Here is a 26366-nt window from a genome sequence, read left to right as displayed (position 1 = left end):
GAGCATAATGCTTCCTGTCTGTTGTAAAGGAAATAAGCACCTTGTTACTTATTTACTCTCAGATAATAAAACGTGATCCAGGTCATCCTGCTTATTTTCTCCTGTAGGTTCTTTTCTGGACAGCACCTCTCCCTTTCTTGTGGTGGCTGCTTGCACTGCTCTGGGAGAGATTGGCAGAAATGGCCCCTTGCCAATCCCCAGTGAAGGCACGGGCTTTACAAAGCTGAAACTTGTTGAAAGCTTACTGGCCAGAATCCCTTCCAGCAAGGAAACAAATAAGGCAAGATTTTGTTACATTGTTATGGTTCTTGTTCATTTCTGGAATGTATTACCTGTCCAACTCAGCCACTTTTTTAAAGAATTCACTACTGAACCTGTTTGGTCTAGGACTAATTGTTGGCTTTAGTGAGTCAGATTTGGAATAAGCGTTTTCAGAATATCTGGTGTTGTCCAGCAGTTGTTTGTATGTGCTTTCTACATACCAAGCAGGAGCTTATGGGATGAAAATTATAAAAAGGGATAATTTTAATTCAGGGAAAACAGGAATGTCTTCTGGAGAATAATTGTCAAACATAACAATGACATTTATTTTGCTCTGTGTCATATGGAAAACTGTGAAGAGAGGAACAGCAATTAGCTAATAAGTGTATTGCATATTAACTTCAAATACCATAAGCGAAACTTCAGCAAGAAGGTGAGGAGAAGTTTGAAAGTATATCTTCTGGACTTATAGGAAGACGATATTATTGTTGGTTTTCTTTGTATTTTAGATGAAGGAACGAGCAATACAAACATTGGGTTACTTTCCTGTGGGAGATGGAGATTTCCCCCACCAAAAGCTACTGTTGCAAGGTTTGATGGATTCTGTGGAGGTGAGAAATTGGTGCATATTGTTTTCATCAGTATTTCTATTTGAGTGTTTTTTCTGTGTGTTCTGGAGACAGTTTTATGAAGAAGCTGTCATCTGTAGTGCTTCTAACTTTGTTAAAGCTGGAATGGAGTACAGAGCTGAGATAGGTTTGGGGCGTGTAAAATTCTAAAATGTTTTATGCCGCAGTTTAAAAGCTTGCCTGCTGAGATCTGTGCCCCAGTCTTTGAGATGAAGTATGTGTCCTTGGTTCAAGGGGACTGCCTTTACATAGTAAACGTTAACAGCTTTTAGTAGTGATTCCATAGGTCTGTATTTTACCATTCAAGTGTATCCTATGAGGTGGTAATATAAATACATGTTCTTTTCCATCAGAAGTACATCCGCTGGTGTAACTCACTTGAATTAGAAGCTTTATTTATAGGAAGATCTGTTGTCAGCCTAAGTCCACCATTAGTGCACTGCATTCTTTTGCAGTACTACAGAGCTGTTATATGTATTTCCATATTCCAGGCTGCAAAATTAAAAGTCGGGGAGATTTTTAGTATCTTTCTTTACTTTAGCTTGTTTTTATCTTTCTTCCTTGTTCATACTCGCATAGAATTCAGCATTGCAGAAGCATCTGTTGAGTATGAAACAGACTGAATTTGCAGAGTCTTTCAGTCTGATGTGATCAAACAAGCCAGAATAGCAAGAACATTGTGTACACATCTACAAAATCATGTTTTTGAGTGTTTCTGACCTGGAACTGTTCAGGGACATTACAGCTTCCTTTATAAAAGATGCACTTGAAGGGGAAAAAAAACAACTGAAAAACAGCTTATCTTAGATTGCAGGAAGCTAAAGGCTTGCTTGTCCAAATTACATGAGTGTTTTGTTCTTACAGAGAGTAAAGAGAGCAGTGGTACTCAGCAGATGTAGTAGTCAGTTCTTAAGAGATAAAAATTCACCACAAAGATGGACAAAAAAATTGGCAGAGTTTTACGCATTCTGTTCCTCAGGGCTTAAGGAAATTGTGGAAGGAAGAGAGAAAGCAAAGCAAAATTTCGGCTAAATTGTTTCCATGTGGGAAAAAGAGTGTTCATTTCTTAGAGTCATGGTAACTTTTGTTAATGACTGGTGATCTTGTTTCAACTTTTTGATCCTATCCCTTTTTTTTTTTTTGTCCTGTTCTTTATATTGCGTAGAGATTGGCAAATTCTTGCTTTAGCTCTTACTATTAATTTTGGAGTGCTTGACGTCAGCACTGCTTTCATCAGCTCCAAGGGATCTGAGTCACCGGGTAGTCTTAGAAGCTCACCAGAAGTGTGGTATTGTAAATCAGTGCTGAGTACTGGGACTGAGAAATGGGCTGTGGGTTTTTGCATTAAGTGCTGAAACTTGTGGTGTTCATTCAGTCAGTAGTCAGTGAGGCTCTACTGTTTCCTAGGCCAAACAAATAGAACTGCAGTTCACTGTGGGTGAAGCTATTACCAGTGCTGCTGTGGGAACCAGCTCAGTGGCTGCACGTGATGTGTGGACAGTCACAGAGGAGGAATATATCCCTGCCCCAGGTATGTCTTCCTTATACAAAGGTCTAGGTTGAGAAATGTGAAATCTCACAGTTGTGGCTTAACACTGGCTTTATTATCTGGTGTGTTTGATTAATAGGAGAAGAAGTAAGAGACATTTTACACTGTGCTTTGCTCTTTGTTCTGCAATACTGAGTTGTAAATGAGTTGTTTCACCACTTCAAGTCCATCTACTCAAAGGGTAGATATGAAGGAGTAGATAGAAAACAGTATTTCATGTGATTTTTAAATAGCTTTTTTATGAAATCTAATTCATTGCCACTTGACAGAGATGTGTTAGATCTCAAGTGAACACAAAGCATGGTGGGTGGGGCAGAGCCAAACCCATTTACTCCAGGATTTTTGAGTCTGAACACACATGCTACAAAAAAAAAAAGCGCAATGGATTGTACACAGTATGAGTGTTTGTGTACTCACACTCTTTTGGGCCACAAGCACTATCACTGTATGGTTAGCAGAGCTCTCTTCGGAATTTCTTTTAAGAGAAACAGTTTCCCAGAAGCTACACTGTACATCTTTTTTGAATAAGCAGAGGATAAGGCCTCACCTCCTTACTCACTTGTGAGTAGTTTTTACGTTGCTGCTACGTGTTGTATTGTATGAAAGTAAAAAAAAAAAAAAGCATGTCTGACTCTGAAAATTCCCTTCTTCCTCTCTGCCTTTCTTTCATGTAGATCTGAAGGTAAATGATTTGGTTCCCTGGGTCCTAGACCTAATTTTGAACAAGCACATTATCAGCCCTAACCCACATGTTAGGCAAGCAGCTTGCATCTGGCTTCTGTCAATGGTGAAGAAGCTGAGTACACACAAAGCAATTAAGGTAAGGAATATGTCCATTTCTTGACACTGGCTCCTTATCCCTATTTTTGCTGCTTGCTTCCTTTCTGTCCATTTCTTTTCTCTTTAATTCTATTTCACTTCTATTGCCTTGTTATCCCCAGGGCTGCTGCAGTCCTTACTGACTTTTGAGTCATGACTTATCTTTTTGTAGTGGGGGACATCATGTCTGTCAGACTAACAAAGCTGTTTAGCATCTTTCCAAACATTTGACTTGCACTCGAGTCAGAGTATGCACAGTGTAAATCTGTTTTGTAAGATGAAATGCCAGTACATCTTTCCTTAGGAAGAAGAGATGGGTATCAGTACAGTTATTAGGATTTCTTTTTGGAAAATACTAAAAGGCAGTTTAAGAGGTGAAGAAAGTGAAGAGCTAGGTGTAATTTCATGAACTTGTTCCATAGAATTCATCACAACTTTGTTACCAAGCAGAAGTTATGTTTCATGTGCTTGGTATTTTTGGTTGTGGTTTGAAAATCTTGCACTGATAGTGCTTTTGTGTGATGAGAATCACCAGGTGTGGATGTTGCTATCCAAGGAGGCACTTAAAGCATTCCCAACCGAAAAAAGAAAAAAAGCATTCTCAGCCAAAACATCCTTTCCCTACATAGAGCTAGGATAATGTTACACTGATCTAACAGTGTATATTGCTGGAGTAGCAAAATCCTCTAGTTTGATGTCCCTTGCCTAGAAGATGCCTCATTTATGCCACATTACTGGTATGTATTAAACAAGGAGAAGAAATTTTGTGGTTTACTAATAACACAGTAGCTATAAAAAGGTGCTGGGCTTACATTCTGTGAATGAAGGACGGGCAGCTGCTTACCAGTCCAAAAGAATGATGCTTTCTGTGTCATAGTTATAGCTCAAATAGACAACCCTATTCATATGGTTACCTCTGTCTGTCTGTTAGGGACTTTCTTGAGATGATACAAATCATATCTTTCTTTCTCATCTTTCAGTCTTACCTCAAGGATATTCAAAGTGCATTCGTTTCAATTCTGTCAGATAGTGATGGTAAGTACTACCACAACAGTTTTGTCTTTTAGTGAGGCCCTAAAAAGTTAAAGGGAATCTACAACAAACAGGAAGTCAGCTTCACCCTCTCTGTCAGTGTGTACTAAAACTTGTCCGTAAAGAAAATAAATAAATAAGAAATTACCATTTCTGTTACTTCAGAAATTTTCTTTCCTAGATCTTGTAGAAATGAGAGTATAAATATACTTCTGCGTTTTCTTCTGCAGGCCGTAATAACAGAAACTGTTCAATCTGCTGCTTCTGGTTTGCTCTGGGCAGAAGTATCACAGAGTTCTATATGGACAGTAACTCTAATCTATTTTTAAACAAAAAGTGCTTGACTTTTATGTCTGGTGATGGCAACTAGTGGAAAGGATGGCATCCGGTGGACTAACCAGAGCTCACCAAAGTTAAAAAAGGGACTATTTTACTGAACTTCAGGGGCTGTAGCAAGTCTGAATAATGGCAGCTCTTTGAATGCTCCCAGCTATTTCAAAGCCACCAATGACAATGTTAATATGAAGATGTCAATTTATGGAGCAGGAACAAGTTGATGCTTTGGAATCCAAAGCTTGTATTGCCAGACTAGATCTGCTCTGAAATAGAGAACTGTAGACTGCAACACACAGCTTTTGTTTCTTAATCATGATTTTTTCTGTTGGATCTTGTAATTTAAATTTGTTTATTACTACTCACATGCTTATCTTTAATTTCATTTTGTGAAATCTCTTGCAGAGCTCAGTCAGGATGTTGCTTCAAAAGGTCTTGGTCTGATATATGAACTAGGAAGTGAACAGGATCAGCAACAGCTAGTCACCACGCTTGTTGATACCCTTATGACTGGGAAAAGGTATGGTGTGCCTTAAAAAGTACTGTAAGCTACATGTCTGATGGGAACAAAAATGTGCCTCTTTTGTATGAGAGAGACGCCTTGTGCCTGGGAGAAACCATTATCCACAAACTGCCAGCAAGTCAAACTGAGATATTTCTTAATTCAGCCTGGGTTTATTGTGAGTGGAGCTATTCCAGTTTTGTTCTGTTCTGAATTTAACAAAGCTACTAAATAATGGTTCAGTCCTGATTCAAGCAGTTTAAATCGGTTTGGGTGTGGTTTCCTCCTTGCTGCACTGTGTAATTGCAGAGGACAGTGAGCTCCTGCAGTGATTCTGAACAGTATCAGTGTTGTAGAAGTAGAATCTTACTTGTGTCTGCACAAGCGTATGCTTTGCTGAGGAGAATTGTTAATAGTCGCATGTTTACTTCAGCACAAAAAATTGTGGTGTTGCAGAGCTACTGGCTGTTAATCATGTTGAATGTGTTGGAAGTGCTCTTATCAGCCTTCTCCTTTCTAACTTGGTGACAAAAACCTAGTCTGCAAGCGTAGGAGATTCAGTAGGGGTGAACAGGAGAAGATCAGATGTGTGGAAATGTTTTGTTGTTTTTTCTTTCATTCTGAAGTAGATGTGCTTTCCACTGATGTAGCTTGCATCTGGTCTGAAATAAGCTGTCAGTGTTTTGGCTTGGCTTCTGACTACACAGCGAAGCCCTTAGCTTTCTGCCATCTCTCATTAACTTTACACATGACATAGGCTGATGAGATTTCTTGCAGTGTGGTTTTGCACTGATGTATATCGTCTTTTTTCCTTTGGTAGGTTCATCTTTGTTTGTTTGTTTGTTTTAATATTTATTTATTTGTTTTCATTTGTGGGTCTGGAGAGGATAGGAAGTTACTGAGTAACAGGGAAAAACAAATTAACTTGCTCAGTAGTGAGCAGTACATTCAAGGTTAGAGTTTGGTGTAGCTAATACTGGACCTCTTTTCCGATAGAGCCAAACATGAGATGACTGGAGAAACTGTGGTGTTTCAGGGTGGCTTGAGCAAAACCCCAGATGGGTAAGTTAAATGACAGTGGTCAATTGGCACAGAGTGTACTGTTAACTATTATGGTATTCTGCTTGATGATTTCCCTAAAAATAACTGGATTTCTCTTCTGCTTTTTGAAGTCAAGGTCTTTCTACCTACAAGGAGCTTTGTTCACTTGCTAGTGATCTCAATCAGCCTGATCTGGTGTATAAATTCATGAATCTGGCCAACCATCATGCCATGTGGAATTCTCGCAAGGTAATTTCCTTCTTTTGTATCACTTCTATTCCTTCTGTGAGCGCTAGAAACAGTGACTGCATTTCTCTCACAGCAGTTCTGTGATCCATAGATAACTGCATGTGAAGGCCACGTGTTAATGCTTCGGTGTCTTGTTCAATGCAAATTAGGAAGCATGAGAAACAAACTTAGATTTAAGTTCTTACAACGTAATGTTGGTATCACAGGTTTTATTATCCTGTATTCCACTATGAGCTAGCTGTGATCCTTTTTTTTGCATTTTGAGCATTGAAGCAAGATCTTGATGTGTTTGGACAGTATGATCGTATTTTCAAAACTGGGTAAATTTTCACATGCTAAAGAAAATGAGCTTTATTGCAGAAGAAAGCAGAACAAAAATTGTTCAGCAGCTGGTTACTAGAAACTCAGTTGAAAATACGCTGTTTAACCAGTGTTGCCAAAATAATCTCACTTTTTAACTTAACAAAAATAAAGCCTTAATATTTTAAAACTACTGGGACTCCTAGCAAAGTCAGAAGAATACTGACCCATTTCTTAGGGTAGGGCAAGACAGGAGCATAATAAATTTTAAGTGTACTTTTTAGAGTTCTAGCTTGGCAACTGTCTTTTTCACTGGTTTTTCCTAAACATAGGAGGAAGCTGTTCAGTCCCTGGGAGTATGCAGAGCACCTTTGATGCTCTTTTATGTGAAAAATACCAAGCAGGCCACATTTTCTATATTTCATCTTTCATGCTCTTTTGTGCTCTTCACCTGAGGTTTAGAGTCTCTGAGAAGTGCTACTTAGTGCAAAAACCAAGCACCAGCATTAGCTTCCATCCAGTGTTTGGCAGGTCAGCACATCCTTCAAGACTTCCCTCTCTCAACACTGGGGCGCCTCTACTGAAGAGTGAAGTGGAGCAAGATTTGCAGGACCTTGCTAAATGGTTCCTTGCACCATCACAGCAGTGGTCCTGTCTGTGAGTTTGTCTTATCTGGGTCACAGTCTAGAAAGTACTTTCTATCCTGTGAAGTAGTTCTGTAACTGAGGTTTTAAGTGGCAGCTTTTGACATGTCAAGTCAGGAAATGTAGAGGAAGTCATTGAGTGCAGTCACAAACTACTCAAAGGTAATGCAGTGGCAGCCTCTTTTCAAGCTGTCATACGAAATTCCATGACACTTCATGGATGAGCATCAGTTCCACTGTGTCGTAATTGACAGTAGTGCTCTGTAGGGAAAAAAAGAAAGAGTATGAAGGAATGCTTGAGTTTGAAATAAATAAGGCCATGTGCAAACCAGTAATCCCCAGAAATGTAAGTTGCATGGTTAAGATAGTGTTGGTTAATTTTTCAGTTCATAAGTTATTGTAGATCTTCTGAATGCAGCAGAGTTGAAGGGAAGCAGTGGCCTTCCTTCAGGAAGAGCTTATTTTGGAAAAACGTACTCAAATCCTTGCAGCTGTTATCTTCCACCAGAGCTTTGCCATAAGCTGTCAAATGATATCTTGAAAAAAAAGTTGGAGGGTGTGGTGTGGGAAGGGCTGAAATTCTTTCAGTGTCTTTTCATCTCCTGATGGTGACTGTCTGCTTGATGTATTTCTGATACTGTAGCATTGGCAAGAGCTTGTACCAGTACTGCTCTCGTTCTTCTTCTCTTGTTATCTAGACTGTCAGTCAGCTTTGCCACTGACTGGTGTGCCCAGGAGTGATAACTGAGTGGTGAGTACATGGTTTCACCAAATGTTCGTCTGTCATCGTTTCAGGGAGCAGCTTTTGGTTTCAATGTGATAGCTGCCAAGGCTGGAGAGCAGCTGGCTCCGTTTTTGCCCCAGCTTCTTCCTCGGCTTTACCGTTACCAGTTTGACCCCAACCTGGGCATTCGGCAAGCAATGACCAGCATTTGGAATGCCTTGGTCACTGACAAATCGATGGTGAGTTGCTGTAAACAACAGTGGTGGGTTCCTACTAACCTGGGAGTGTTTTAGAGGTCCTTATGGGAAAGCTGTGTCTTAAGAAATGAGGAAGTGTGTAAAAAGGAATTAGACATTGTCCTAAAGAAAGATGTGGTTGAACCCAAGGATGAGGTGAGGAATGCACAAAGGCTTTGTGCTTCCTCTTGTTTGTGAAAGGATAAAATAGACTTTGTGTGGCCAGTGTTAAAGCTGACATGCAGGTCTTTCCTCACTGTGATATTGCTTTGACACTGCATTTGAGAAGTTCTTGAGAAGTCATTATAGTTGAAGATGCATCCCTTAGAGCAAGAGCATCTAAGTGTGGTTCCTCAGTTCTAGAGTGGGAAGAAACCTATGGGAAGAGATTATTTCATCAATTTGAGATTAACTCTTTCCCAGGCATGTTTCAGGCATGAGTGACTTCTTAAGTTGCCCTGACTCTGGATCTTAAAGAACTGGAGCTGAATTTGCAAGTTTTTTCTCATGTCATGGCTAATCTCAGAATGAAGTAATTGACTGATCCTTGGGCAGAGTACAATTGCTTCTGCTATAATGCATGTTTAGTGCTGCATCTAAACAGTTCTGTTGAAAAGGACTGAAGAACTTTAATTTTTCATTGTGGTCCCTGCTCTAGCCCTAAGCTCTGAAGCAGTGCAAAGAAGGGCACTTCTGAAGCAAAGTCAAAATGAACTTGCACAGAGCCAGCTCTGGCAAGCATTGGTTCATCTGCTGTGACTGAAGTCAGATAATACTGTCCATTAGGATCATTCATAAGAGAGCACAACAGATGCATGTTCTAGGCTTGTCTGAAGTATATTCCTTTCTTTTCAATTATAGGTTGATAAGTATATGAAGGAAATTCTTGATGATTTGATCAGTAACCTAACTAGCAGTCTGTGGAGAATCAGGGAATCCAGGTATTGATGGGGAAGTAACAGAGTTTTCTTGAACTCTTTACAATAAATCTGCTAATCTAAAGAAGTCTGTGTGGGAGGAGGGCATGTCCTTCTATCAGGATAGATCCTGGCCTTGGAGTTCACACTTGAGAGTGATAAAATCTTAAAGCAGTTTGCTTCTTTGAGCCTGAAAATTTTTATTGCATGCGATTTAACATAATGCTAGACAACATTCCACAAAGGAGGAGCTATCTGCATACAAAGTTTTTGGCTATCTGTGGGGCTGAAGTATTGCTTGACATTAGAAAATATTGGTAGTCTGTCTATATACATACTTGACAGCAGCATGCTGCTTGGAAGAGCATTTTTAATAAATGTTTTTTATTTATATCAGTCTATGGTTACACTGTTTTGAGAACTTCCATTTTATTTCAGTTCCAGTCTTCAGACTGTTGTGAGGCTTTTTTGTCCTGTACTTGGAGAAAAAAAATTGAAACAATATCCTAACTGGAATGTTTTCAACAGCAGTTTTTACCACAGCAGCCTTTTTTGTTGATTGCTGTCATCTGTTTCACATTTCACCTGTCTAGCTGGGTGTTTGTCTCTTCTGCTAAAGGAGACATTCTTATAACAGGTTTAGGGTTTGGGGAAAATAAGAAGTGTAAACAGTTCTTTTTTTTTTTTTTTTTTTTTAATAATTTACTTGTGTTTACAAATGCGTGTATACCCATATCAAAGAAATACCATGTGATGGAAATGAGATTCTGTGTTTGCAGCTGTCTTGCATTGAATGACCTGCTGAGAGGAAGGCCTTTGGATGACATCATAGACAAGCTTCCAGAAATCTGGGAAGTTATGTTTAGAGTGCAAGATGACATTAAGGTAATGGAACTGTAATTTGAACTGGAATCTTCAATGGAAAGTAGTGATCAAACTTTGAGGTATTTAGAAGAGATTCTTTGAGAAATTGAGTTAAAGCTAATGGTAGTTATGTGTTAAGCAAACTAAAGGTTCAGGCCCTTTGCAGTTAAAATTTCCATGCTCTCTAATGAATTATGTGTGTTTTTCCTCATGTTTTTAAGTGTTAGCTTTCATTCCTGCTGCTACTCTTGAAGGTTCAGCATTTTTTCCTGGATATGAAAGAATTACTCATTATATTCTCAAGTATAGAAACATTTTTATTTTTTTTTGTCTGCTTGTGTGCTTAAATGCCTTGCAGATTGGAAGTCAGAGTCCTCAGGTCCTCCCATGCTAGAGCCTGTGTTTTCTGTGCATCCAGATTTTCTAGCAAAAGCAGGGCTGGATTGTTTCCCAAACTGTGCTGTGAACAAGGAAGTTGCTCTTATACCAGTAAATTCACTGTGTTCAGAAATGTTCTGGGGCACTCAAACCAACTTGCACAGAATGTTCTGCCTTATTGCTAATGAAAAATACTAGCCTCCAGAGCAGATCAGCTATCTGCATGCGGCCTTTTGGAATGGGTTCATGGGACACCAATTTCTAAATTTCATCAGGAAAACAAACTTTGAGAAAGTCCATTTGTGACAGCCCAGAATTATTCTGAGAGCATCTAAGGAAGTTACCAATGCCAGTGATTGTGTTTCAGTATGCAGGAGTTTTGCTCAATACTTGTTAATTCATCAGTGCAGGTAAAGTGAGACTTTGACTGGTAGTGGTGTCATGTGCCACCAGGTCAGTGCTGATTTGACTGCTTACTTGCTGCTATGAAGTTTCTTTGAAGGTTTGTGTCAGCCATGAATACATTCTTAACAGAACTACTGTTATACTATCAGTGAGTGTGCATCATTATATAGAAGCTGTAAAACTAGTAATAATATTATTTGGTGGTTTTGTTGTTTGTTTTTAGGAGTCTGTGCGAAAAGCAGCAGAACTAGCCTTAAAAACCTTAAGTAAGGTAAAAAACATATTTTGTCACTTGTACACACATGCATGTTCTGGATGTCTGTGATAATCATTCCTCTTCATCTCTCAAGGAATGGCCTTTTACAACAGGCTATTATCTTAGAGAATTGTCTAGTATAAGAGTAATAAACAGAACAGTATCTTAAAAGGCAACTGTAATAAGCTTGGCCACATACTCCTCCTTACTTTCGTTGATGTCAGTGGAGTTCTGGTGTTTGAGGATAATGCAGTGCTAAGTTCAGTACAGCCACAGGAGGGAGATACTGAACTGGTAGTTCTCTCTCCTAATCTTCTTTTTCCCACTTCATGAGGTCTAAGGAAACATTCTGTAACTGCATAGAGATGTAGCTGACCAAGCCCAGTAAAACCTTTTGTGAAACAATGTAGTCCAGTCTGAACTTCACTGTTCGGTGCAACCACTGACAGAATATGCTGGGGATACTCTGCATATCACTTAATGTGCTGTTTGATATTCTTCTAAGAGGTCAAATCAGTGGAAATAGTAACAGATCATAAGAACTGTATTTGAAATCATAACTTTTGTGATGTATGCAGCATGCAATTTCAATGACAAAAGTGGTGATCTGGTCCAAACACACTGCTGTTACAATTGCAGAGTCTTCTTTGACATGGGATTTGCAGCCTGATGGTTGAATCTGTGTGGATGAGAAGGGCTGTTCTGAGCTGAGGGATCATGTAGTGCATTTCCCCTTAGGTGCAGATCAGCGCCTCTTAGATGTGGCTTTGAACTTGCCTTTTCTGAAAGCTGACTGTAGCTGAAGCATCTTTAAGAACATGGTTTAGGGTCTGAGTACTTTCTGGAGAGCACAAACATGTGGCAGAGCTTGGGTTTCACTGTAAGCAGTTTGTGCAGTTGCATTTGGCTTCTGTTTGACTCAAAAGGTGCTTTGACTAAATCCAAGCAGGAAATTTGTACATACTTGTAACAGTAATTCTCATCTATCTCCAGGTTTGTGTGAAAATGTGTGATCCCTCCAAAGGAGTTGCTGGTCAGAAGACAGTAGCTGTATTGCTCCCTTGTCTCCTTGATAAAGGAATAGTCAGCACAGTTGCTGAAGTCCGGTCTCTCAGGTTAGTTTTGCAGCCTACAAACTTGCTGGGTTGAGGGTATGTATGATTTGGGCATGGTAGGAGTGGGTTGGTGGTCGGACTAGATGATCTTAGTAATCTTTCCCAGCTTTGATGATTCTATGATTTGTGCCAAAGATACCCAGCTTATTCACTTCACTTGCAGAACATTTTTTGTGTTTGAAGTCACAAATTTCTGCCCAAAACAGCCTTCATATTGAACCCACTGAAACAGGAAGCTATATTTGTATTTTGGAAGCATCTTATTTAAACAAATGGAGACAACAGTATTAAAAAGTTCTACGCTTTGACCTTGAAATATCTCCCTTTTCTGCAGATGTACAGATTCATTGCTTAGGAGAGAGTTCTTTTGTCCAGGTACAAGAGGCAAACTGATCTTCAAGAGCTTTTTTCTGCTCAAGATTATTTAGAAGTGGCATCTCATCTACTTGTAAACAAACAAAAAAAGTCCCATGATAGTTCCTGGAAAAGACAGGTCTTATTTCATGTCTAGATGTGACTAATGACAGCACATATTGCAGAGACAAATGCATTTGTTCACATTGCTCAGATATGCGTTATGCATTTTAATACTTTGATGTCCCTTGGTATGTAGGGAATTATTATGCTTGTCACTTTGGAGCCTTACTTATTTCTTCATTTACTTCAGACCTGGAGCACTGCTGGTCTCCTGAGAAACAATTTTCTTTTATTGATTGTGATTACGTAGGAAGGTTAAGGAAGCTCTAAACAAACAGTGAATTTTTTTTTCATCCTTTTTAAGGTTTGAAAATACTGTCAAAATGCAGTCTGAGAGATCTAAAGATTTTAGACCGACAAATGGGATCTGTACAGAAGGATCTCAAGACACTGTAATTGTGCTTTTCTTAGGAAGAAGCAATTGATTTCTCTTGACTGACTTTTCTCAGAACCTTTTTTGAAACATGTTATTTGTTCCTACAGTAGTCTGTAGTACTCCTTGCCCTTTTTAATACCCTGGCTAATCTAAGCAGTCTCCATGCAGAGCATAGAATGGCTTAGAGGCTCAGGGCTAAGATCTGCTACCACCTAATCAGAACAATGTATAGATGGTGATCTGAATTGGCCATTAATTGGCCATTTTTTGGTACTGTATTAAAGTATACCAGAGATTTTTTTTCAGCCAAAACTGTTTCTGTGTTGATTTTTCCTTGCTTCTTCTAGCATTAACACTCTTGTGAAGATCAGTAAAAGTGCTGGATCTATGCTGAAACCTCATGCACCAAAACTTATCCCAGCCTTGCTGGAGGCCTTGAGTGCACTGGAGCCTCAGGTCCTCAGTTACTTAAGCCTCTGTGCAACAGATCAAGATAAAGTAAGTGCAAATATTAAAGGGAATTATCAACAGAGCAGAAATAGCAAAGATAAAAAATTGCATTTATTCTGTTCTTGACCAGAAAGTAGCAGATTTGAGAGGTAGAGGTAAAGAAGAATGGCTAACGGGTTACTAAAAGAATTTAATCATTGGAATCTGGATGGGCAGGTTTGGGTTGTTTTGTTGTTGTTTTTTTGGGGGTTTTTTTGCTGGGACAAGGAAGTGTTAGGATTTTTTTTAGTTCCTAGATTTCCATGTATTTCAGAAAGTGAAGAACAACTTTGGTAACAAGCAATTAAACATCACTTCAGCACCATGTACAACTGTGAAACAGGCAGAGTCTAATAATGCACATGTACTGTCAGACTTTGCTACTCCTTTTCGTAGGGGTTTAATTGTGTGATGACTTGTAACGTAAATTAGAAGGCATGCTGTAGCAGTGCAGGCTGGAGCTGGGTGTTTCAGTAGTGTCCTTGTAATCTATCTCAAAGAACCATATTAATCGGTCACAGGCTTCTGGGGAAATCACTGGAACCCTATTGTTCAGTAGCAAGTTCAGCTACTTTGATTGTGGGAAGAGGAAAGGAGTAAATTCTGCTCTTCTGTCAACTAGAAAGTAGTGAACAATAGGGCAGAGTTTGTTTTTTTTCCCCATTTTTGTCTGTCCATCATATCAGAATTATATATATAGTGCACCTCCTGTACTCCAGCTACAACATCAGCTGTCTCTTGGCTTGAGTTTAAGAGGTAGTGAGTTACACCTAATGCTGGCCTTTCAGGTTGAATTAATATTTTCTTGTTCTCTTTTTTTTTTCTTTAGACTGCAATGGATAGTGCCAGACTTAGTGCTGTCAAGTCATCTCCTATGATGGAAACCATTAACATGGTAATTGTTTGATTCAAGAAGTTTCCAGTTTAAGGAATGTATGATAGGAGACTGGAAATGGAAGTAGGAGCATTTATGGAATTTCTCTTCAGGCTTTGTTTTATTATCTCCTTGTGTGGACGTCTGTTCATGTTTTTCACACGCTGATTTGTCTTATCCTGTTAGTCACAGCTTGCTCTTCCCATCTGTTGTAAATGGCTGTGGTTCCATTTGGAATCAGAGAGAATGTTTTTCCACCTGAGAACCTGCTCTCTTTGATGAAAAGGGCTTCTTACAAATGCTTTTACTTGGATGGGAGCTCAGCTAATTCTGCATTTTGCTTTTTGCATTTTGCCATTTCTTTTCATCTCTGGCCTACAGTTCAACAAAAAAGCTGCACGCCTAGCCTCAGACTGGCAAAAGTACTTGTTCTTCAGACACAAATGCTGTCTAGTCCTTGCCTTGTGTTGCCTTAGATAAGCTCACCTGGACATTGGCTGTGCTTCAGATGGTGGGGATGTTTAAAAAAAAAAACTCCATTGTCAATGAAAGCACTGTCTGTAGCTGGTGTTTGTTACTGTAGTTTGCTGCTGGAGGAGTTCCTGATGCTGAGGCACTGTGCTGTAGGGTTTGGTAGACCTTTCTGGTCTCCAGGTACCAACCTATCTTTTTCTAAAGAAGAGGACTCCCTGTTTTCTGCTTGGACACTTCGTGCAGCCTGGGACATGAGAGCAGGCAAGGGTGTGTGAGCACTGAGCAAGCTTTAGGAGAAGTGCAGTCTACAGAGCTATTCTCTTCACTTGCGGAAAAATAACAACAGCAAGTTCTCCTGCATGTAGCAGCATTTGGGATGTTGGGTGTCTGTGCCAGGGCGAGCTGCATTTCAGTGTCAGGTGGAGTGCTCTCTATAAATAGTGTGTGAAGTGGTTGGGGATGAAAGGTTCCGTGTAAAATTGTACTCATGGATGCCCTGCAGACCGGAACAGCTGCTGCTGTCTCTCTTCCTGGCTATATCTCTGCCCCTTCACGACAGTTGTGATGTTCTTGTCAGTGCTTGAGATTTGTTAGCAAAAGGCTGGGATAGTGCATCTTCCCTGGAGTACCATAAAAACGTTCTGGTCTGTGAGCAGCCTTCTCTATTCCTGCATGTTCTGGGGCAGACTAGGAGATGGTGAACTGTATCCTTGTAAGCGATGCTGTGGGTTATTCCTTTCTCCCTTCACCCTACTCACAGTAGGGAAAATTGTTAGGATACCTGACTCAGAAGCTCAGAGAAGGTTAATGCATGATCTTTGAATTTGCTATGGGGTGAGTCTCCCCTCTGCAGACAGTACTGCACAGTACTGGTAACATGAGACTTGTTTGCTCACAAGCATCAAGTGTACAAGTGATTAGAAGTTTACCAATTATATCTCTCAAACTTTTGTGGCTTTTTCCATCTGTTTGCCTTCTCCTGCTTAAAAGCTTGACTGTTGCCATTTCATTGTGTAGTCAGGCTGTTAATGCTTCAGGCTTTCAGGCAGTCAAGACAAATGTTTGGTTTTGTCCTAAGATAGGCACCCTTTGCACCTCTTCTTTTCCAGTTCAAAAGAAATTCTTTCTTGTGTAATACTTTCAGCTTTTGAAAAAGCCTGAGTGCAGGAATATATTGATTGATTCCAGTAATTTCAGCAGGGTCATCTCTCCACAGGTCAGGGACAATACAATCTCTGCGTGGTACAGGATGTTTTTTTCAGATCAGCTTGAAGTCAGTCACATTCATTATTTTATCTTTTTTTCCTCTTCCCTTTTTCTAGAGCTTGCAGTACTTGGATGTTTCTGTCCTGGGTGAGCTGATTCCTCGGCTGTGTGAACTGATAAAAAGCGGAGTAGGCCTAGGCACAAAGGTACACCTGGGATGTTAATAGCCGTGTACCTCAGCAAGTATGAACAGCGATAACCAGGTGCTAATATGGTTTAATATCTTTTGTTTTCTCCTGCAATCTTCTAGGGAGGCTGTGCCAGTGTAATTGTCTCACTAGCCACACAGTGTCCCCAGGACCTAACACCTTATTCAGGTAGGGTTTGTTTCTAGTCTCAAGTTTTAAGCGTTTTTGATAGCTGCTTTGTAGGTAGCTTTTCTTCCCTATTCACCTTCGATTTTTATTACAAGAATGATCTTTTTTTTTATTTTCCTCAGAGTTGTTTGAAGTTGTCATGTGTGAGATAGGGATACTAGTTTAGATCTGTGGGATGCTCGATTCATCACCAACCTGGAAGATGCTGAGAGAAAAGATGAGAGAGTTCCCCAGTGCCCAGGAGAAGATGGAGGAGCAGATGGAAATTTGTCTCTAGACCTTTTTGGAGCATAGTAACAATGTTTGTGTTAGTGTAGTGCTGTAAGTAAGCACTTGTTTTTTCACTTTGATCTACAGGACAATCATAAAGGACTTAGGTCCTGTGGATCTTAATTCTCAATGTAAAGAGAAAATTTATTGTGATTTAGGAATACAAAGAAGGACTTCTTTCTGCTGCAAAGTAGAAAAAGAACTCAGTAGTTGATAAGCTAGGATGCTCATGTCAGAGAAGCATTATCAGTCAAGATTTGCAGGCTAAGGATGGCAGAACATCAGCATTGGCTGAGCTTTGCCACCAAGAGCTGCATTACACTGTGCACTGGAGTAAACATGGAGGAAACAGATGCATAACCCAGCAAACTTTGAAGAGTGAGAACGCGTAAATGTCTCACTTTGAAGAGTGTGAAGAGTGTGAAAATGCATATGATCTAATGAAACAGGCAGTTCTAATTCTTGTCACAGCAATAAAAACATGATACATCTGACAAAGTGAACTCTTCCAACAGGCAAACTTATGAGTGCTTTACTTACTGGCCTGACTGATCGGAACAGTGTGATACAGAAGTCTTTTGCTTTTGCTATGGGGCATCTGGTCCGGGTGAGTAGGGGTTTGAGACAGTCTTAGGCTTTTTACTTACTTGTTATTGTTTTGGTTTTTTTCAACTGTTTGAGTGGTCTCTTTTCTGTTACAGACTTCTCGGGACAGTAGCACCGAGAAATTACTGCACAAGCTTAACAGCTGGTACATGGAAAAGGAAGGTTTGTTTCTTCTTGGATATTCAGTTACAGAATATATAGAAAAAAAGTTCTTGATGCTGACAGAAGCTGGTAAAGAAACATTTTTATATTGTGACGTTTGTCTTCACTACTTGAATGATTTCCATGCATTGTGATCTGCGTTCCTCTCTTTACTGAGAGGCTGACCAAGCTGTCAAACTGAAAAAAAAAAAAAAAGCTTGCCTCCCAGTTGCTTATTTTGCTTATTTTGTTCTTTCAGAGCCAGTGTACAGAACAGGCTGTGCTTTAACTGTACATGCTGTGGGACGCTACAGTCCGGATGTAGTGAAGAACCATGCCAAACAGGTGTTGCCATTGGCTTTTCTTGGCATGCATGAAGTTCCTGATGAAGAAAAAGGAGAAAAAGATGATTCTACTCTGTGGGCGGAAGTTTGGCAGGAAAATGTACCGGGTAAGTTGCATTAGGAGAAGCAAAAGCTTTCTAGTGGATTTGAGGCATGAAATACTATTCTTTCTGGAAATCAGTTTTGGTTATATGAAATTCTTATGGTAAGAGATGTGGGAAACTTATTTTCTGTATTTCCTACTGTCCTGAAGATGTTCTGTGAGAACTTGGGTGGGTTAACTTCTCTGTGACTATTTGAAATAACTGCTATTGTCAATAGCTGATGATGCACAGAGACAGTCAGGAGAACAGTTTTATGGTTGTGAGGCACTTAATGCTGCTGTAATGCAGCCCTTATGTTACGGGTAACTGAACACCTTTGGAACTTTCCATGATGGTCTTTAGGGATTGCTGCACACTCTGAATTGGAGGGAACTTCGGCCTTCCTTTGTTGCTGGAAATCTTGTCTGGTCCTCTGGTGATGTCTTGTGGTTTTACTTCAGTGAATGTAACTATGTTTTGCCGTGCTTTCTAGAGGAGAATCTGGATGCATGGTGAAATTGGTTTTGCTTGTTCCTTCTCTGACTTGATTTCGGATCTAGTCAGTAAAAGAAAGGGCTGAAGGGTTTTCCAGTTACCTCTGAAGGTGAAATGAGCTGACAAAGTGCACAGTGTCTGCCACGTGGATAGCTTTTTATCTAGGTACTAAAGTCTAAAGATTTTGTTTGCAAGACTTATTGAGAAGACGGAACCAGTCTTCAATAAACTTGGGAAGAATTCTTTGCTGCACTGCCTGAAGTACGAACTACCAGCATACTGTTTCTGTAAAACGAAACAAGAAAAAACCTACAGGAATCTTTAATTGCCTACTCTCCTATTTTATTTTATTTTTTTTTAAGTAAGATATGATATTTGTTCATTCTTTGACAAAATTATCGTTTTATTTTGTTATGCAGGTACTCAGGGTGGCATTAGGCTGTATATGCAGGAGCTGATAGCCATTACACAGAAGGCATTGCAGTCCCAGTCCTGGAAAATGAAAGCTCAGGGAGCAGCTGCCATGGCATCAATTGCCAAACAGACCAGCTCCCTTGTACCTCCACATCTGGGAACAGTGCTGTCTGCATTGCTGCAGGGCCTGCCAGGGAGAACATGGATTGGAAAGGTAAAAACGAACTGTCACCTTGCAAGTGTTAGTCCAGCACTCGGTCTTGAAGCAGGAAGTTCAGTGTTCTTTGTTACACAGGGCAACATATAGGAAGTCAGATTTAGGGAGCCTAGTGTTTGCCCTGCACTTGGTGCAGAATCCAGCGCTTATTAATCCTCGTGTGGTTGGTGACTGCCCAGCACTCCCGTTTATCAACATCTCTGCAGCATCTCTCAGCCGTGGTGAGAGTCAGCAGCCTCCCAGTTTAGCATTGTTTGCAACTTTGGAGTTCTGCTGCACCACGTTTTAGTTTTAAGCAGGACTAACATATGGCTCAGTGGTGCAGAAAGGCCCATTTACACTGCTGTTCAGTGCAAGGCCTCTGCGGCCTCTACAGCGGTGTAGAAGAAGTGTAAGGTGCAAGACGTTGCTTCTTTTGGCTGGAGTCACAGATGTGTGTCCCCACACACACCTCTGTCCTCTGTCAAAGTGCAAAGGACGTTCTTGCACAGCAGGACCACATTCCTGTGAAGTATTTCTCAGTGATATCTGTTTTTTCACTGCAGGAGGAGCTGTTAAAGGCTATCACCAGTGTTGTCTCTGCCTGCAAGTGAGTATCTTGAAAGAAGTGGTACCCTTGGGATCTGGGATGTTAAAAAACTGGTTCCCACATAGGGTTGCAGTGCATGGAAGAATCTGTGTCTCCCTGCTCTTCTGTGAGTTCTGAGCATCAATACGTGGGGAGTTTTTCTCCACTCCTTCTGCCTGTATGTGGTCACTGGTGAGGGCTGAAAGGCACAAACAGTGCTTCATAAGGAGCTAACAATTGATTTAGGGCAAAGAGGAGGATGTTGAAAGGCCAGAATTGCTAAAGAGAAAAAAGAGACTAAGTGGAAGAATTAGCACCTTAAAGGGGAAAAGAGAGAAAGAGGAAGAAGAAGTGGGAAGAGTGCACTGAAAATGTGTATGGAAAAACAGGAAGGAAATTCAGGCGGGACAGGCAGAGTAACAGTGAAGAAGAATTTGGGAGTGTAGCTTTAGATAACTGTTGGTAGGCAGCCCAATGCCTTAATGTGGGAATTGCTTGTGATCTCTGGAAAAAGTTGTGTTTGGGGCTGAGTCTAATGCATCTCTGTGTGCATTGGTGTTGCAGTGCAGAGCTGCAGAAGTCAGTGCCTGGCCAGCCCAGTGTCAATGATGTTGTCCAGGCTGTACTGAAAGAGTGTCGGAAAGAGAACCTGAAGTACAAGATGGTGGCACTAAGCTGCATGGCTGCAGTGCTGCAGGCAACCAAGGAAGATCGGTTCCAGGAGCTGGCAGATATCATCTTCCCCATGATAAAGAAGGTGATGGTTCAGCTTGGATTTTCTCTCTTTCAAAACAGCCAAGTAGCAAACGGTCACGCTGATGAGGTTCAAGGCATGCCGGATTTCTACAGAGAAGCAGTACGAGGAGGACACAGCACTCAGCTAGATCCTTGTTAGGGCTGACTACCAGACTGCTTGTGAGCCCTGGGAAGGTTGTAGCTGTGCTCCCAAATTCTAAATTAGCCCTGTAATTGCCTTGGCAGAATCTGTCCTGTGGCATCCAGCATTGTATCAGTACTGCATTAAAAAGTTAATTTCCTGGCTGCTCTACAGGCAGCAGGGCACTCCTAGAAAGCTGTATAAAGTGCTTCCCTTGAGCTTTTGCAGTGCTTTGCAGTTCTGTGATTCAGACTCTCAGCACTGGGAGTTGTTTGGGCATAGGGCCATGAAAGCTTTCCATGCACTTCTGCAGACTGCCAGCAGTTCTGGAGCCGCTGGTAGCCAAGGAGGCCATATGGGGGTTCTGGGCTGGGTGTAGAGACTGCCTGCACTGGCTTTAAGGGAAGATTGGTTAAACTGAAGTGTGTGGTCAGCCTGCCCTTGTTCCCTATCTGTCATGCCTTCCTCACCACTGCAGAACTCTGAGAATGTGGGTGCAAGTTTACCAAAGCTTGACGAAGAAGATGAGGATGCGAGAGAGAGGGAGCTGCAGCTGGAGTCCCTGCTCTGTGCCTTCGAGACCCTGGGCAAAGCCTGGCCAAGGAGCCCGGAGACGCAGCGTGAGTCATCTGACACTGAGCTCTGGAATCCCCCCCTTCAAAGGAGGAGGGGGAGGAGAGAGGGACCTAGAAATTGTATTTGGTGTGGGGAAGTTTTTGAGAAGATTTGTGGATATGTTTGGAAAAAAACAGGGTGCAGAAAGAAGATGCTTTTCTTCCAGTGTTTCTTAATGAGTGTAGTGCCCTGCCTTGATGGATGAAGGTTTCTGGAACCATTTGTTGCCAGTGTTGACTTGATCCTATGCTACGAATCTGGGGTGATGTAACTTGAGTACAGGATAAGGAATATGTAGGAGACAGGGCAGGAAGTGATTCCTTCTGCCTTTCCCTGTTGTGACCAACGGTAACATAATTCCTTAATTTTTGTAGGTTGCTATCGCCAGCAGTTTTGCAAGTTAATGTGTGACCATCTGAAACTCAGCACATGGAAAGTGCAGCTCGGAGTGCTGCAAGCCATGAACGCCTACTTTCAGAGGTAATTCTCATTTCTGCCATTCACTTCAGTTTTTTTACTGCTTCAAACTTTTACATTATGAAAGACATGCAGTGATTCTCAGAGGAAGGTACAGCAGATCTCTGTCCTAGTGAAAAAAGAGTGACTGGTTCTGCATTTGACAGGTTGGTGCTGTTTGAGGAGGAGCATGCAGACCCTGGGGCATTGACAGAAATACTGTTGGAAACCTGTTCATCTATCACCCATTCTTTAGGTAAGTGAATGTTGCACAGCTTAAGGTTGACAATGAATTGCATGTTAATATATTTCTCCTTTGGTTGCTGGCTAGCAGAGAAAATGCAGGATGAGAATAGGCTGCCAGAGGTAGCACCTCATCCTGCCTTGCTCTGTGGAAGCTGCTGAAAATGGTGTAGTACAAGATGCTGTTCTCAGGGAAGTTTATTCCTCTTGTGCTTGTGTACCACCACTAAATACTGTTTGTTAAAATCTGGGTGATTTATAGCCCTCAAAATTTAGCTGAGGAAAAGTCTGTGATGCACAGAGGTTGTTTATCATCAAATTGCAGATATTTGAACCTTGCTGCCGTTCAACATGTGCAAGGAGCAGTAGACCTGTATTAATGGGAGGGTGATACACAGGGCTTAGGGGACCTGTTAGACTCTCCCTGGTCACTTTCTGCCATTCAGAGGTGTCTGACAGGGTAGCTGTGCAGTCTGGTAGCGTATATGAGCTGTGCTATGAGCAGTCTTCAGACTGTGGAGGTGACTGCTCTCTGTACAGCTGTGTTCCTTTGGCTATGAGTTCAGTTGTTTTTGTCTTGTTGTTTCTGTTTTTAAATCCCTTAGAAAACAAAAGCTACACGTCCGTCAGAACAGAAGCTTTGTCTGTGATACAGCTACTGCTCACCAGACTGCAAGGTGAGACTCTGTTCTTGGCACATGGGAGAATTGCTGTTGGATAAAGAAAAGCACATGGCCATGTGACCTGGAAAAGGAGAGAGAGAGTTACCTTCTGTTGTGGGTGATTTAGCAATGTATTTAGGCTTAGATTTTTCCCAGTCAGCTGCTTGTTGACTGGGAAAACTTGAAGACCGTTTGAAGCAGTTGTGGATGAAGTTGGATGTAAAGTGGACTGTTCAGGCTCGACCATGGTCACTGTGAGTGACATGTGCTCCTTCAGCCTATGTGGGGGTGGGGACTGTTTGTTGGTGTGGACTTTCAGCATGCCAGTAATCATGTCTGGTGTCGTTCTCTTTCTACACAGAGTCTAAACAGTGGGAAAGTCTGAAACCAGAAAGCAGAGAGCACCTCATCCACTCCTTATCTACAATGGCATCAGACAGCAGAGCTGAGCTACAGGAGAAGGCATTTGTATTGAAGAAAACACTTGAAAATCTAAACTAAATGTAAAAACATCAACTATGAAGTGCCATGTAAAACAAAAAAAAAAAGTGCAGTGGTCTGAAAACCAAGTGGGAAAATGAAGATTACTCTGTAGCATGCATCATTCCTGGCCAAAATAAAAAATGCCTTAAGTTCTGTTCCCCATTAATGTTACTTTTACTCTTTTGAGCTTATTATTAGTTACTATTTTGTCAGTAAATACCTCTTAATGATCTGCCCTAGAATGTTTCTAAGTGTGCATTAAAAAAAAAAATGTAGAGGGCAAGATGCTTTTATTTCCCTTTCAGTCAGCAGAAGAATGTTACTCAGATCCCCACTGTCCTGCAAAGCAATTACTGAATAACCACCAGCACAGGAAGTGAAAAGCTTCACTCGTGTCGTGTGTGGAGATCTGTTACCCGGTGTCATTGAGACTCTGCAGTAGGGCTAGTGTTCATTACCTGTAAAGAATGAAACACTGCCCCTGAAGTCTGCGTTAAACTCCTGTGGCTTCCAGGGGCAGCATTTCATCTGGCACCCACCTCTGCTTCTCCTATTTGCTCCTCCCTTGCAGCCTCTTGTCCGTGAGCTATGAAAGGCAGAATACTGTTAGGTTATCTCCTTCTTCTCTGACCTCAGAATGGATTGACCGAGGCTTTGCCTTCCCCAGCTGTAACCTCGGCCTCCCAAACTTTAAATGAGAACTTTCTCAAAGGATGCACAAGAGAGCACTTTACTGAGCTGTGTGGGACAAAATTGGGCCTCTTTGGTGCCCAGGTAGAACACTGCTCTTCTCAAAATTGTTTTGCATGGACACTCCTCAGCTGCAGGGGAAAAAAAAAAAAAAGAAAAAAAAAAAGGGAAAACAATCTTTTCTAGATATGTTTTTGAAGAGTGTTCGAAGTTTGCAATGATATTTTTAAATAGTGGTAATATTTTTTCCCCTTCATGTTCGTAACTCTGTTCTTGCTTTGGAAATCTGTATTGATTTAGAATTGTCAGTATTTGTAAGGAACTGAGTTGTATGTTGTTTCTCAGCAGCCCAAGTGATGCTGGTTTCTAGCAAATACTTTTTAATTTGCACTTAAGAAGAAAGATTATATCTGCATTAGCGTGGAGTAAAGTTGCTATTTGATGATGTGGCCATGCTGCCTGTCCCTTGTTGCCCTCCTCAGATGAAAGACAAACCTGACCACTACAGCAACAGACTTTTCATAGCATAAAGTTAGCGCTGCACCACAACCTGGCCAGCCGCATGTGTACAGTTTTTTGGGGATAAATGCTTTGCTGATGGTGAAATAAAATCATTGTTGTGGGTACCACCATGTCCATGGTTTCCAGCACAGGAAAGCTTCTTTCTTTTCTTACAAGCCGTGGAGCTCCTTTCAGGGAGGATCTGTTAGGACGAGAATTGTTCAGACAACATCACCTTTCCTCCACGTCCATTTATTCATAATCAGGTGTACAGTACCTACTTTTCCCTCAGGTGCCATTTCCCATTCAGTATTTCCTGGTACTGTGACATCCAGTTGTCTGGCTTTGTCCACGGCAAGGGAGGAATGTAGATTTTACACATCTGGTAAGAAAATGTCTGCAAAAATGGGCAGAGCTGTCCCACTGTGGCTCTTGTGTAGCAGAACCCTCAGCAAGCACTAATGCTTTGTGCACTAGGGCTGGTCAGCAAGCAACTTCTTGGTGCTGGGAGCTGGTGCTATAACACTTTGATTTACACCTTGTTGCAGGGAGCTGCTCTTTGTTTACGTGTAGCTTGAACTATTGAGCACAGTGTATGTTTTAAATCTTTACTGGGCAAATCACTTTACAGTATCTTTACAGATTTGCTTGCCATGACGCGTATTGTCAGTGAGCGCTCATTTATTTTGTATTAGATGAATATTACCAGTGATGCTTTGCTGTAGCAGTTCATTGTCTGACTTGGGTTTTTTCGTGTTTGGTTGGAGTGACAGTTACAGAAAACAAGTCTCCAGGTCTCTGGTAATCTGATTTTTCACTGCAGACTGGAGTATGTGGAGGCAATGCCTCACGTGGTCGAAAGGCTGTAAGGAGAACTGTACTAATTGTCGATAGCAGCCTGACTTTATTGGGGATTTACACTAGAGGGAAGAGCATATTCTAGGAACTCTAAAAACAGCTGGCTTGACAGCTCTGGCCGAGTGTTAGGAAGGTTAGAGATGGCTTACTACTGTCTGAATCACAAAGCAATATGTCTTTCTCGTGGTTACAGAAGATTCAGAGCTCCTCTCTAAAGCACGTGCCTATACACAGAACCTACCTGTACAACAGTTAATTCAGTCAGAGGCTTGATTTCTACCCCCCTCATTTGTAAACGTGACAGGATTAAAAATAAGTAGATGTGGCCTTCCTAGAGTTTTTCCTCTAAAAGTGATTGCACTATGTAAAACACACTGTACTTTGCCCAGCCTGGGCATCCTTGTGCTGCTGCAATGCTGCTTTGTATACCAGGGGTGCAGTGCGCAGATTTGACACTAGCACTCATTCTGACCTACAAGCTGTTGCTTCAATGGATGTATATTGAGAAGTTTTCTAATGTTGCAAGATCTCCATCAAACTCACTGCAATCTGTACTGTCAAAGTATGTAAAGGGACTGACTGAAAGAAAACCCTGTTGCTTACCAGAAAGGTAAATCTAAATAAAAGATGCATGACCTGTCCTTGGCAGTAACTGGTAATTTTTCTCCTCTCCTAATGAGATTTTTCAGTATTGCTCCAAATGCAAAACAAGTTTTTAGGGTTGGGAGTGGAATGAATTACATCTGTGAGCGTGTTTATCATATGTGTATGTATTCTTTAATATCTGATGGGTGTGTGTTTTACGCATGTGTATATGGAAGGTCATGAGATGGCTGCAGCAGAGCAAATCCAGTATTTTGGGACGCTGGCTACTTCTCTACCAAGTAACTGATTGAAGCAGCTTCTGCCACATTGTCACGCAGAAATCAAACTAACCACAGAATAGTATAGAGCAGGTATGTGTCATCAGCGCTGCGCATGCTGGATGCAGGGGGATATTTCCACCTAGCCTGCACAATGGAGGGCAAGAAAGCACAATTAAAGAGCAAATTGCTTACATATGCATTAGGTGTCCAAGAAAAGGCTGGGTTATTACAGTGAGGCCCCAGAATGATTGACACCCCCTCCCTCACCCCATCTCAGCTCTTTCACACACAGGTATCTCTCAGTGGTCTTTCTGATGAAGGTTGTCTTATTTTCTTGGACTTGGGTTAGGACAGAGGCTTGGCTCTGCTTGGTCAGCTCATCAGCCACAACTCCATTCACCAATCTTAGCTTAGCATGGTCAAATCTGCAGCTGTCGATTCAACACCCCA

General features: G+C 41.2%; 1 protein-coding gene across 3 annotated transcripts in view; it reads left to right on the top strand.

Moving 5' to 3' along the window:
* The window catches only part of ECPAS (Ecm29 proteasome adaptor and scaffold), a 59018-nt gene extending 33327 nt beyond the window's left edge, over window positions 1-25691 (top strand). For all 3 annotated transcript variants that reach the window (XM_048932434.1, XM_048932433.1, XM_048932432.1), the window contains 28 exons: window positions 108-280; window positions 771-872; window positions 2298-2421; window positions 3114-3259; window positions 4239-4293; window positions 5029-5143; window positions 6122-6187; window positions 6298-6415; window positions 8155-8322; window positions 9181-9260; window positions 10016-10121; window positions 11107-11154; window positions 12133-12254; window positions 13455-13605; window positions 14426-14491; window positions 16267-16356; window positions 16461-16527; window positions 17313-17404; window positions 17499-17565; window positions 17804-17995; window positions 18886-19094; window positions 19643-19686; window positions 20230-20422; window positions 21021-21162; window positions 21532-21637; window positions 21781-21869; window positions 22462-22533; window positions 22880-25691. In XM_048932434.1, coding sequence (XP_048788391.1) covers window positions 108-280; window positions 771-872; window positions 2298-2421; window positions 3114-3259; window positions 4239-4293; window positions 5029-5143; window positions 6122-6187; window positions 6298-6415; window positions 8155-8322; window positions 9181-9260; window positions 10016-10121; window positions 11107-11154; window positions 12133-12254; window positions 13455-13605; window positions 14426-14491; window positions 16267-16356; window positions 16461-16527; window positions 17313-17404; window positions 17499-17565; window positions 17804-17995; window positions 18886-19094; window positions 19643-19686; window positions 20230-20422; window positions 21021-21162; window positions 21532-21637; window positions 21781-21869; window positions 22462-22533; window positions 22880-23019 — 3143 coding nt within the window. In that variant the 3' untranslated portion in view covers window positions 23020-25691. The remainder of the gene's footprint in view (window positions 1-107; window positions 281-770; window positions 873-2297; window positions 2422-3113; window positions 3260-4238; window positions 4294-5028; window positions 5144-6121; window positions 6188-6297; window positions 6416-8154; window positions 8323-9180; window positions 9261-10015; window positions 10122-11106; window positions 11155-12132; window positions 12255-13454; window positions 13606-14425; window positions 14492-16266; window positions 16357-16460; window positions 16528-17312; window positions 17405-17498; window positions 17566-17803; window positions 17996-18885; window positions 19095-19642; window positions 19687-20229; window positions 20423-21020; window positions 21163-21531; window positions 21638-21780; window positions 21870-22461; window positions 22534-22879) is intronic.
* Window positions 25692-26366: the final 675 nt, after the last annotated feature.

This window comes from Lagopus muta, chromosome Z (genome assembly GCF_023343835.1).
Source record: "Lagopus muta isolate bLagMut1 chromosome Z, bLagMut1 primary, whole genome shotgun sequence".
Lineage (NCBI taxonomy): Eukaryota > Metazoa > Chordata > Aves > Galliformes > Phasianidae > Lagopus > Lagopus muta.
The sequence above is the reverse complement of the archived record's forward strand: the minus strand, read 5'-3'. Positions and strand labels throughout refer to the sequence as shown.